The sequence below is a fragment of the Strongylocentrotus purpuratus genome, unplaced genomic scaffold (genome assembly GCF_000002235.5).
Source record: "Strongylocentrotus purpuratus isolate Spur 01 unplaced genomic scaffold, Spur_5.0 spur5_scaffold_13, whole genome shotgun sequence".
Lineage (NCBI taxonomy): Eukaryota > Metazoa > Echinodermata > Echinoidea > Camarodonta > Strongylocentrotidae > Strongylocentrotus > Strongylocentrotus purpuratus.
Genome location: NW_022145598.1, coordinates 17,032,464 through 17,046,241, shown reverse-complemented (window position 1 = coordinate 17,046,241; position 13,778 = coordinate 17,032,464). Strand labels below are relative to the sequence as shown.

The window sequence follows — 13,778 nt, the reverse complement described above, 5'->3', positions numbered from 1 at the left end:
CAATTGTGCATACTTGTTAAAATGTTGTTTTGGTCAAGCATCGATGTACTACATGTAGTACACAGCACATACATTAACACCAAACATGTACGGCAGACAACTGTGTGAAGCCAAGGAGTTAGTGAGTTGTGCAGAAGCTTCTCTCCAAGATAGCGCTATGTTCTACAGCCTAGATACCACTCATATCTTATAGCTTCTAACTCTTGATCGAGCTGCCATCTGCCTTTTCTTTGATCTCACCAATACAGATGGTAGATACATTAATCCCCATGTACATGTACCTCAGTCTCAAATACATACTGTACCCAAAATATCTCAAGCCTGAGGTAGCACATACACAGGTGCATCTGGCTTACATGTAAGCCATTAGTACGCGAGTCAGCTCTATACATAGCCGGTATGATACATCATGTATTATCCTGAAGTCTCGTTTGTATTTTCTCCTTATTTCTCCTTTCTTACTTTCTCAGCTTCATAATGTGCCTCAGAATAGTTCTACTAGAAAGATGGCGCAATTTACAATGTAGTTGTACATTCAAACTTCCAAAGCCATGAAAGTAATGTTTTGACAGAATGCTACAAATAACATTACAAGTTGAGCTTACTTGCAAATACAGAAGAAGAAAAAAGCAATGCGCTTACAGTAATTTGCTCAATGAGCCATTTAACAGAAAAGATAAAGTAGTAATAAGAATATCATGAAATGTGTAATTAGTAACTTGAACAGATACATGTGTCATACCTTTGTGTGAAATTTAGTTTACATCCCTAATTAATCTTGCCAAAATGAATGCTATTCCTATCACCAAAATGACCAAATCCCTATAAACCAAATCATTATTTTCACGGGCATGGGCAATCCACACGTTCTAATTATTTTCCCTTAATAAAAAAAGCAGTGGAAACTGTCTTTCTTGTAGAGAGTTGTATCTACATGTATTCATTGTGGAGTGGTAGAAAGAAAAAGCTATTATAGATGAGAAAGGAAAATATTTGTACAGCCTTCAATGGATAAAGGTGTGGTGCGAAATCCTTGCCTAATTGGGCTGGATTGTAGTGAGAAGACCTGGATGGTTTCCCAGGGGAAAAAAGAAAGAACAATCTAAATCACATTGAATTTCAGTCATACTTATCTTGTCAAACTTGAAATGAACCATGAACACATCCCCCCCCCCCAAAAAAAAAATAGTCTACAAGTTGAATAATCTTTGTGAATACAACCAATGACAACACGTTTTGCCAGTGACTTTCTTTATAAAGAATGACACGTCAACATCAGGAATTCAGCAAGTGTAGAAAAATGATAGCGGAGCGATCATCGTTAAATCATGAGTCGTAAAACCAAGAACCGCTTCCCAGTATGGAGGTTATCTTTATTAAGCCATAAACAGATTAATAACATACATGTAATGATGACATGATTTCTTGATTTCTCACTTTTGGACACAGAACAAGCATGGTCTCGACCCTGCTTGTTACTTTCATGTGAAAGGGTATGTTTGCGTTAAAGGGATCGTTTAACAATGTTAAATCTGAGATACATGGCCCTACATATTATCAGTGTCTGTGATATGGTGTAATATTGAAGTCCTAAAAAAATTGCGCTTCAAAATGATCAAGAAGTGCCTCAAAAAGGTAAAAAAAATCTTTGAGTGACCGGTTTTACCATACTCGTTTTCCTCAATAGACTGTAGTGTTATGAAAACCGTCAGGCGAACGGTTTTCAAAATTTGTAATTCCAATCATAAATATCTTGATAATCAGACAGGCGATCGGCTTGTAAAAGTCATGGGGTTCCTGACTGACCTAAAGGTTTATAATTATCATTGCATCATGAGCTAAATCCAGAATTTTGTTTCAGAATCTGAGACAAAGTTACCGGATCCCTTTAATTAGAGCCATGCACACATTAATGTGTACCACGTGGCAAAAAGTAATGAGACTCGTTTGGAAAAGCAAATTTAATCAGAAACCATGACGAATGAATGATACCCAATTTTCTTTCAATCATCAATCTTCATATTACTGACACATCAAGCTAACGGGAAGTACTGAGTCTCTATTAGCCCTACCATACTCTCTTCCTCCATGCACCATTAAGTTTTGATTAATGTAAGTTAAAGGGTTTTATGAGCATCTAATTTGGGCATATAAATATTTGAATTCATTGAATTTAAATCTAGATCCTTTCTCAGAGCAAATTGACAAAGTTATGAGTCATTGCTGGCTGGTATTGTCAATCTATTCATTAACTCTGCTCTAATAACTCAAAAAAGGTGTTGTGGTCGAGTGGATGCATCACCGGACTTTGGATCACATGGTCCTCTGTTTGAGTCCCGCCGCGGCACTCATGTCCTTTGGCAAGACATTAATCTACATTTGCCACACTCGACCCAGGTGATGTAAATGGGCACCTGGCAGGAATTAAATCCTAGAAATGGTAGACCACCGTAATGGCAGCCATGCTAAAACGTTAATAATTTGCGGTTTTGTTTTTTCTTGGATGCACTGTACAGGAAACCATTATTATTTAAAACTCAAAAAATTATAAAAAATTTTACCAAATTGGCCTTTTAAAAAGTAAGCCTGAATAAAAAAAAAAGAAGAGCTGGTTAGAACAATACTGCAAATGGCTTGTATGCATAAACTCTCTGACAAATACACTTAAACAGGAGCTCTCCTGTGTATGAAGATTTGTGAAAGTTTAAGGTGCTAAATATTAGAATCATAACGTGATTTCTCCTCTTTTTTCTTTTTAATTTTCCTTTCACAAAATGTTCATGCAACAAAAATGGTCATCATTAACAATTCCAATAAAAGTAGCTTAGAGAGATTTGGTTATGTCACCAGTATGCGTAGAAGTGCATGTCACAACTAACTCTGTCAATATGCTATGACAATAGTAACAAACAAAATCTTTATTTTTACAGCGTTTTGGGGCTGATAATTCTGATTGCAACTCACCTCAATATCACAGTAAAATTCTGTTTCATCCAATAATACGATGGTGACTTTCTGCAGCTTTCCTTTCTGTGTAACTGGTCTCCTAGGGGAGTTAGCAGAGTTGTTCCTGGGAGGGGCGGAGCGGTCGCTAGGCATGGGCTCTGGTATCGTCTCATCATCCTGCAATCAATGAAATAAAACAAAGTCTTTTTAATTAACATTGAACACGTGGAGTCATGACTTGACCATTTACTGGCATTGGTCCCTCAAGGGACGTACAAATCATGGTCGCAAATCTAAAGAATTTATATTTTTTGATAATTCGTTATTAAAGATTTTTTTTTTTAAGCTGAAGATCATAATGGTGAGAGCAAACATTCGCATGAACAGCCTGCCATAGTTAAAGTCCAACTTAAAGATAAACTTTAGTACTGGTAATGCGATTGCATTGTAAAAGAAAAGGTGTGGAAAGGATCAGAAACAGTTGATCATGTAGCATGTAAGTATTGGTCTGCACTGCAAGGTTCTGGAGTCATCAAAATCAAAATAAATTTGACCGAGTCTTGGTAAAGTAACAAGCACTGTACACAGAAAGCTATATATGGGACAACACACATGGTGTCGGGGCTAGTACTACCTTGATTTCCTTGTCTTTCTATGCTCATTACTCAGCCAGTATACATTTTCTTCCAAAATTGTTTCCCACATGTCATTTATTTGTAATCTTTAACATTCAGTGTAAGTTTCATTTGATTCTGTGAGAATTAATTTCCTTTTTTTTACCAGAACTGGAGTTTATCTTTAAAGTCGGTTTTAGTCTTTGTGAAACACTCCCCAGATTCCCTTTGTTAATCCCTTCCTTATGGTATTTGCATCCTGTATCTAAGTGTGTATTATCAAAACATAATTAGCCGCAATTTGCATTAACATTTCAAATGGTACCCTGTATTTCGATTTAAACACCAATAACTGTAACAGCATTTAGTTTGCAAAAGTAAAATATGAATAATATTAAAACATTTTTTAATGCAGACGTGATATCAGCCTAATCAGGAGGCATAAGCTCTATGAAATACAAAATTCATTTAGATTACATTGTTACATTAATATACACTATAGATCTACATTCTACAATTTTTGTTCATATTATTTTGGGGGTTCTGTATTGTATTTGCAGTCTCAAAAGCATCACCGATATCAACTAAGCTTCATTCCTTTTATAATTTTCCATCAATTAAGGTGGACTAATTTGGGAGATTGAGGGGGTGGTAATTTTCCTTCTAAAGTAAAAAGAGAGGTGTTTCTTACCCTTACTTCGCCAGGGTCAGGTTCCCTAAAGCCCTCTTCTTGAGCTGGTTCACTCATTATGAGTTAGATATCTGGAGAGGAGAGGAGACAAAAATATGACAAGTATAAAAAATACATGTATAAAATCAAAGGCATTGTTACACGTCTTCCACGAACAGGTACATACATGTAGGACATATGTATACATTTTAACTTTGTACCTACCTTTTAAATATTAGAAATATATATATTTACGAAAAAAAAGAGATTACAAAAATTACAAAAGAATGACCGATACACAAAATGGCCAATTACATGGATCAAATAAAAAGGTATTTCAAAACGTACATGTAAATGTATTTCTTCTAAAATCGATTAAAACTGATAAGTTTTATAAAGTGTGGGCACATTGTTAGGAGATCTGAAGGTGTTGAAAAGCAAATACTGCAAGGAGCAGTCGAAGGAAAATGGGGTAGAGGTCGTCCAACAATATCTTGGACTGATGATATCAAGAAAGTGTCTGGACAAGGAATGAAAGGTGCAACACAAATGACAGGTGAAAGAGTTGCATGACGTGCTCTCTTGAAGACCACAGCAGCGCTTTACAGCGCCACTTGAAGTTGATGATGATGAGGATAAGACTATATAAGTGCAAAGTAAGAACAGTCACTTGCACTGATGTGAAGAGGATTAGTAGAATAACACAAAAAGTACTGTATATTGTACAACACTTCAAATAGACTTAACTCAGGCTCAAGAGGTGAAAGTTGAGCACTCTGCTCTGTAACTATTGTACGCTAAGAATGACCACAATCACTTAAAAGCACCTTTAACAAAGGAAACTCTTAACCTTGTTGACAATAGAAAGGTACTTGATGAAGAGTGCTCATCACACCCTTGAAAGTGAATACAATACAGGGATTACATCATCAGTGTCCACAAGTCATCTCTCAGTCATTGTGTACCATGTACTGTTCAGACTCTAATCTGTAGGCGCGTCTTCATCATCTCGAGATTGCCAAATAGCCCGCTATTTCTGATTTGGGAAATAATCCCGAAGTTACAAATCGCGTCTTCATCAGCTCGAGATTCGACCTAGAAACTTGAAACTCGACCTTGAGAAATTAGCTCGAGATATTTTGCTTAGCGTTCCCGCAAAGTGCGAGTCTTCGGTCTGGTAAAGATGCACAGGACAAATAGCTGGATATTTTGCCAAATAGTGGGATATTTTGCCAAATAGTGGGATATTTTGCCAAATAGTGGGATATTTTGCCAAATAGTGGGATATTTTGCCAAATAGTGGGATATTTTGCAAACTATCCTAAGATATCTTGGGATGACAATCCCGACCAAAATATCCCGCTTATTGCAACTTCCGGCTGATGAAGACGCAAATTAACTGGATAGTTTGCGATTGAGATATATCGAGCTAGTGAGGACAGGCCTCATGAGAAGGTGAAAAGGCTGGAAGTGAATGAAAGGACTCGATATACTTGAAGCTTGAAAACAAATTGAGACTAGTTTTCCCGTTCACTTAAGTTGCGTTAATAAACAAAAACCGAGACAACCATCTGTCCAACTGTATAAGAAATTATATTCATGTGTTCGAGGAGCCGCAATTGCTCAGTGGTAGAGTAACTGAGAGATCCTGGCTTCGAAAAAAAGTGAATGCGCTTGTGCCCTTTGGTAAAGAATTAATAATCATTACCAAGTCCCTCGAGGACTTAAAACCATCGGTCCTTTGGTTATTTATTTACCAGCATACATGTACATGCTTTCTAATAGCAGTCAGGTAAAACAATTATCAATGCTTTTTTCTACAATAAAACTGTAATGTTTAAACAGGTCTTTCATGCAAATATCAGAGATGCAGAACACAAGAGAAAGGGAGACAGTTTGAATCAGGAGCACCTTGGAAGCCTACGGTAATTTACTTGCTGAATAAATAACAATAATAATAATGCCATACCAAGTCTTTTATGCTGAGAAATACACAACAGAATCCTTTGAGCAGAAAGCAGGTCTGTATTAGCATTTATGAAATGTCTTTGTATACATGTATATACAGGTGTATGTAAAAAGACTCAAATATACAATTTCATTAATACAGTGGCAAGCATTAAATTGAAGTTGAAGCTTTGCTTGAAATTCTATTCCAATCAAGGAAGGAACTGGTCGCCAAATAATACTAATCAACATTAGGAAATATGTATCCTGACAACAAAAGAGTTTTGCTGGAACTGCTTTAATTACTTTACCAGCCATACTTTCCTGCTAACGATGATGCCTACATTATCGTACAAATGAGACGGAGGGATGTTATTTTTGACATGGATTGTATATGATTGCTGTATACCATGTAGGATTGTATGATGTACATCACCAAGGCTACATGTTGTATTGTTGAGATATGCATGGTTAATTCTTTTGTTTTCTTGTGACATATGATTGTACACACTGGCATAGGCCTTTATCATCCCACTCTCAATGTAATGCTTCATTTAGCCATTCCTACATTCATAGTCACAGCATAACCTCCCCAATCTATCTATCGACACAAATGTTTTGCTTTAAAATAAGCCTGAGGGCCTTTGTGCAATACACATATTGACTGCAGGCTGCACTTCAAAAACATTTACGTCATACAGAAAACATGAGCATCTGTTAATGTCACTTAAAAGTTCAAACAGATTCTGAAGTACATTTCCTTAGTCTTCAGACTTCCTACATGTACATGTATAGGTTTGTCATTCCTTCCACTTCAAAGAAATGTATTTGTCACACTTCTGTAAATTTCACATGATAGACAGCCAGACAGATTTTTGTGAAAGAGTACTTCCTCAATATTTAGAGTTTCTGAAGTAAAACCTCACAGATTTGGTGCAAATACAGACAGCAATGTATTTAAATACTATATGCATGACATGAAGGTGAGCATCCAAAAAAATCTAAATGGAAAAAATAACACTTTATATGCTTGCAAGTAAAGTCAATTTCCATCCTTAAAATTCTGGTAAGATTTATCTCCCATGCCTCATATTTCCTGCAATAAAATGTACCTTAACCTGATCAAACAAAGTTATGCATTCAATCCCCTTGTTTGTTTTTCATGAGTGTTTGGCATTCTACAGATTTCACATAAAATCGTGTGTAGTCGTTTAATGAGATCAATGTGTACATATGGTAAATACAATATTTTAATCATTAAATAAAAAACTACCCTGCCTAATCTGATAAAAAAAAACATAACTTGAAGGAAACAGGGATGCATGTGAACGTCCTCCCTTCTTATCCCCCCCCCCCCCCCACAAAAAAAAAATTAATGTGGAACCCAGGATATATACAGTTGTATTACTTGTGCAACAATTAGCACTGCAATACTGCATAATTCCATTTTCATTTCAAAAATAAAATCATGTTCATCATACTAATTTCAAAGACATGGATATACATGTACAGTACACTGTATTATTTTCATTTAACATTTCTCATTTCTCTTGAATTTATGCAATCTCCGAGCCATGCCATAAAAAAGCTATGAAGCTGATCATCAAATATCAAACTAGGGAACGCAAAGATACAGGATGTGTACCCAAATACTGTAATAAAATAACTTTACTGTATAATGACTGAGCTTTAATACCAAAACATGATACACTAGCTGCATTTACTCAAAGCAAAGTCTGGGACTTTGTTAGTCCAAAGCCCGTTGCACAGCCACAGAGCAATAAATCTTTTTTGTTTCTCAAGAACTCAATTTGAAGAGCTTACCCACCCATGTATACCCAGGACAAATGTTTGTGAGATGACTCATGGCGTCTCTATCATATTGATATACTTGGATTAAGAGCCATGACGGTTTTCAAACATGAAAGGGGGCTATTTAAATATAAATGTACCTGAACTGCATCATGTATTCATGCAAATTGTAGGACAACATGAAAGTGTACGTATGTATCTGGATGAGGTTTTCAGAGAATTTTCCCTCTCTCTCAAAATGACATCAATACAAAAGAGTGTTTTTTCCATCAAGCAAACATGAAAAAGCAGGGTTTTATGGTAAGAAATGTAGAACTTGGATGCACATGTTCATGTACATGTAGGCCTGTACAATAGCAAAGTTACCATGATGTGAATTTCTTTGTTATTACATGCAGAAAAAATTAACATTCCGAAACACCAAAATATTTTGTGTTTGGTGTGAAATTACATGTACTTCTTTAGAATTCAAAATATTTATCAGCTGTTACATACATTCACATAAACAGATTATTACAATGTTGCTATATCTTTGAGTTACAATTTATATGGTTTTACCTACATTTTCTTTGAGAAATGTGGAATACAAACGTGCCAAATTTGAGACATCTGTTTCACAAAGTTGCCAGACAGAACGGTGCAGACACAAAACCACACGTTTCGAGGGAAAACGTACAGCTGCAACAAGTTTTACAAATAGAATCATGCTCACAAAATTGCCTGCACGAGTGCCTCTGCATGCATGTCCACAATCACAATCGTTCGTACAATGCACATGTTGTACAGTATGTTCTATTGACGCTGCACAAGAACAAAAGCAAGAAAACCTCAATGTCTATTGGTTTTTCTCTATGGTGCACAGATCGAGGGCCCTGCTGTGCATGAAACCCAAGTACATATATGGGAGAGAAACCTTGAGAAAACAATATGAAATCAATGCCATGGAATAAACATGCTCCTTTTCAAATACATAGTCTAAAATATTCAGACCTCTATCATCATTCTTTATCAAAGACATTCTGATGAACTACACATTTATGTTCATGTGCTTGCATTCATTTCAGCTTCATAATAACCTATAAAATATAACATATGACATAAAGATACATACTGTAATGAACTGGCTGGTGCTATAACAGGTTAACCTCATACAAATGTTGTAATTTGTGAAATATCTTTGTATGGAACAGCGGGTTACATGTAGCCTACTTGAATGTTGATGCATACATTCATGTGCAAGTATTTCAAGTAGTTAAGAAAATAAAACCCTACCTTCAGAAAATATTTCTTCATTTCAAGTCTCTGTGTCTGATGGATTTTTTCTTTCAACACCATATTTTGTGTTAAGTGTATACATGAAGATATTCTAGGAATTATTTAAAACTGTATGACATAAAAGTATGCTATAAGAATCCTAATAAGAAGCCCTTCAGTACTGATGTTTGGGTTTTTATCAACAACAACCTTCTCGCAATGTCTGAATTTCTTTCTTAAAGGGATCCGGTAACTTTGTCTTAGATCCTTTAGAAATAATCTTTGATTTAGCTCATGCTGCAATTATAAATAAACCTTTAGGTCAGTCAGGAACTCCATGACTTTTACAAGCCGATCGCCTGTCTGATTATCAAGATATTAATGATTGGAATTACAAATTTTGAAAACCGTTTGCCGAACGGTTTTCATAACACTACAGTCTATTGGGGAAAACGAGTATGGTAAAACCGGTCACTCAAAGATTTTTACTTTTTTGAGGCACTTCTTGATCATTTTGAAGCGCGATTTTTTTTAGGGCTTCAATATTACACCATATCACAGACATTGGTAACATGTAGGACCGTGTATCTCAGATTTAACATTGTTAAACGATCCCTTTAAACACACATGCATGTACAGTATATTGTGCATACATGTAGTCACAAGCTCACCACAATGATCTTGATAATGCAATATGGAAAACAAAAAGGAATATTTGTCCACTATATTGACCAATACTTACACCAATTACTCATTGTTTTGTATTCACTGATTTTTCTTTGTCTTTACCGAACAAATAATAATAATAATAATAATGATGCCATGTTCTGTAGCCACATTTTTGCACATGAAGCCGTACATTGTATGCAACACTGCAATGAATGTATCACATGCATTTTCATTGTTATTAATAATGAATATGGATATGAGTAATCACACAGCCCTAGGCTGTGAATGAGACTATAGCGTTGAGTATGAGTCATAGTATTTCATTGACTGGGCCTGGGCTGACTCGCTACTGCATATTCCCACACTTGGATTGCTTTCAAGGGAAATCAGAGTATAGTAAGCTGCTAATTGATGGGTATCTTTAGCTCCTTATTGGGTATGTATAGGATCTAGTATGGTTACACACGGAGGGATAGCAAGGCTTGTGTGACCGTTATGAATCACACGACCTTGTGTGCACATGTGTGTGTGTGTGGAGAGAGAAGCTCAAAACAAAGCAAGCTCAAAACAAAGCAAGGACAAATAATGCCCTGGGACACAGATGTGATTCTAGTTCTTTACTCAATACATACTGTATAAACCTGTATCTGAAGTTGCAATAAACATGAACACTTTACAGCAAATGCATGTTTTAAACATGCACAATATTTGATGATGATTTAAAATGATACATTTTTTTTTCATCGTTATGCTTTCTGCCAACAGCAAAAAATAAACCTTCTCAAACTATAAACTACAATCGATTTATGTCATGTGTAATGCGAACAATTTACTTTCTTTCATTTTCATAAAAATAGGCCTACAGGCTTACACAATAAAACTTTATGTTTCTAATAAATGGGAAAAAAAGGCTCAAGTCTCTCCCTTACAAGATTCTCCTCCTGAAATCATATTGATCCAGTACTGGCCACTGTCTTCCCCTATTCCTTACTTGATCTCCATCTATTGAATCCCTCCTGCATGCTTCCATTATTTTTCTAATACATACTTTCAAACATACTCCTCATCCAACACTCCTCTCTCCTCTCTTCTCCTCTCTCCTGCTCGCTTCTCTTCTGGCATTGGAAGTGAAACAGTAGCAGACCTTTTGTCACATGTTTGACACCTGCCTGACCTCAAAACCAGGTCAACTATTCGCTAATTCTCACAGACATCTGATCCAACCCTGATTATGACTGAAAGCTACACACCCTCTTCACATTGACAAGCAAAATGAAGCACATTTGAATGCTTCTTTGTGTTCCAGCAGTGACCAATTAAATCAAAGTATAGCCTTTTTAAATTAATGTTTTTAACATAAGGCCTAAAAAAAAAAATTGATGACTTGGCGTAACGGGTCACTGAAAATTAGGGTAGGTAGGGCGAATTTTTTTTTTTTTTTTTTTTTTTTTTTTTTTTGGTTGTTGTTGTTGCTTATATTTGCATACATGAAATTAGCCATTCATACACATACATACATACAGTGGCGTAGATAGGTCCTCAGACCTTGGGGATGATCTGATGAGAGGGGTAGACCACAATATGTTCAAATAACTCCACGCACACACACACACACACATATAAGGACACACACATATATGGACACACACACTGTGTGAGCAAAGTGAGCAAGAAATTGTTGAAATCTTGATCACCTTGGGACCTGGGGGATGCATACATACACCTGCCCCCCCCCCCCTGCATACATACATGTACATGTACATACACCCTCATGCACATAAAATGCAAACATACGAACGCATTAATAGGTTTCCAACAGACCCCAGCCTGAGATATCTCAGACACTGTCTTCAACAGGATAAACAGGTGAATATGTAGGTTTAGAAGGGGCTGTTCACAAATATTAGTATTTTCACAATGTATTGACTAGCATTTTTATAACTTGTCTAGAGGTTAACATGTTAACATGTTAACATGTATCCAAAATCTTGAAGAATGAGGGTTGAAAAGAGTAGCCAATTACAACTTGTGAAAATATTTACAATTGTGAATGGCTCTGTAATAACAAACAGTTAAAAATGTCTCCAGTATTTCAGAATCCTTAATAAAAAAAATTAAAAAAAAAAAATTAAAAAAAAAGCGTAGGGTCGGCGATAAAAATAGGGTCGGGCGGGTTACGCCAAGTCATCAATTTTTTTTTTTAGGCCTAAATGTACAATTGTACACCGTCAGACCCTAAAGCCAGGTCAATTATTTGCTAATTCTATTAAACAGACACCTACATGTAATCCAATCATGATTATGAATTTAGAGATTAACATGTACAGTGTATACATGTATATGGGTAAGATATGGTAACATGTGTGTCTGTCAAACTACCAGTGACATACTGTAGGAATCTCTAAAGGCAAAATTAGTGCATTACTGGATACTTTCTACACATATCCAAAAAAAAAGGAATGCTAGGTTGGTTAATTGAAATTATTCCATTGTACACGAAGGTAAGATTAATGGTAGCTACAGGTAATGTATATTGTCCAATATGTGTATGTAGGCCTACACAAGCGTGTAACACGTTACGGCTGCGACGGGTAGTCGAATGCTCGAGTACCCGCACGGTTGACAACTACTCGGGTACGATTTCTCGTACCCGAATATTCGGCCGCAAAAAAAATAAATAAAAAAAAAAAAAATAAAATAAAAAAATGTCCAGGCCCACGCTTACCCGTGCCAGGGAGAGCGGCGTCCGCTGGCATGGTACCGTCGGTAAAAATGTTTCCCAACTCAAGCACTGTCAAACTCACCTTTCAGAAACTGGGACCAAATGTCCAGATTTCTGTTTGGACTTGGAGGAAAATGGATTATTCTGCCATCTTTGGTTTTTAAAACAGCATTGTTTACTGTTATTATTCTTATTAAATCGGTGCCTTCAACTGCAACTCAAAGTAAAGTTGCATGCATTTTCAGCGAGGGACCTGAGAAACCGCCGAGTGGTATGGTAGTGGCAATAAAATCAAAAAAATCAAAAAAATCAAAAAATCAAAAAATTCAAAAAAATTCAAACAAATTCAAAAAAATTCAAAAAAATTCAAAAAAATTATAAAAAAACATGGCGTCCGAATATTCGAGTATTCGCCTGTGAGCCTGGAAGTGTACTCGGGTACCTCATTACACTGTTGTGCACAGCCCTATAACACGTACAGGTGTAGGTCCATGGTAACACTATAAGGTTACAACATACTGGGCCTATGACTTTTCATGAGGCAGTGTGAACAAACCAATCATGAGCTCTGTGTGATGTAAATGAGATTGGACTTCATACTGCCTGCCGGTGGGGTAGATCATGGACCTACTGTAGGTCCATGGGTAGATGATTGCATTATTGGAGGGATGGGTGATACGGTATTACCCTGATGACATTACTACCATTACTCAGATTAAGACTGCTTTCTTGCAGTACACAGCACATGTATGATACTTGGCGCATGCTAACATGAATGAAGTTGTTTACCAATTTTATGCATAGTATTTTAACAAAAGTTCTCTAATGATTGATAAGGTTGCCAGATGCTTGTCTGACAGAGCAACAAAAATGATGCAAAGTGAATTCTATTGTATGCAGATTTATGTCATCTAGAGGCATCTGATTTTTGTTCCTCAAAATATCTTAGGATGAATAAAAATGCTTACCAATGGAGCAGGCCCATATTTGCATTCCTTTAGAAGTGAACCCTATGCTACAATGTATGTACATTGTAATTCTAATTTGATTTAACGGAGCATTCAAAAAATATATCATTCAAGGATGTTTTTTTTCTTCAAATCTTTTAAAAGGAGGTTACACCATGCAAGGAGATGCTCCTTGC

The 13,778-nt window shown here is 36.2% G+C and overlaps 1 protein-coding gene across 12 annotated transcripts in view; it reads right to left on the bottom strand.

The window, feature by feature from the left end:
* The window catches only part of LOC764523 (protein 4.1), an 88,233-nt gene that overhangs the window by 68,181 nt on the left and 6,274 nt on the right, over nt 1-13,778 (bottom strand). For all 12 annotated transcript variants that reach the window (XM_011676012.2, XM_011676031.2, XM_011675998.2 and 9 more), the window contains exons 2-3: nt 4,252-4,322; nt 2,965-3,123 (exon numbers count right to left, since the gene is read on the bottom strand). In XM_011676012.2, coding sequence (XP_011674314.1) covers nt 2,965-3,123; nt 4,252-4,308 — 216 coding nt within the window. In that variant the 5' untranslated portion in view covers nt 4,309-4,322. The remainder of the gene's footprint in view (nt 1-2,964; nt 3,124-4,251; nt 4,323-13,778) is intronic.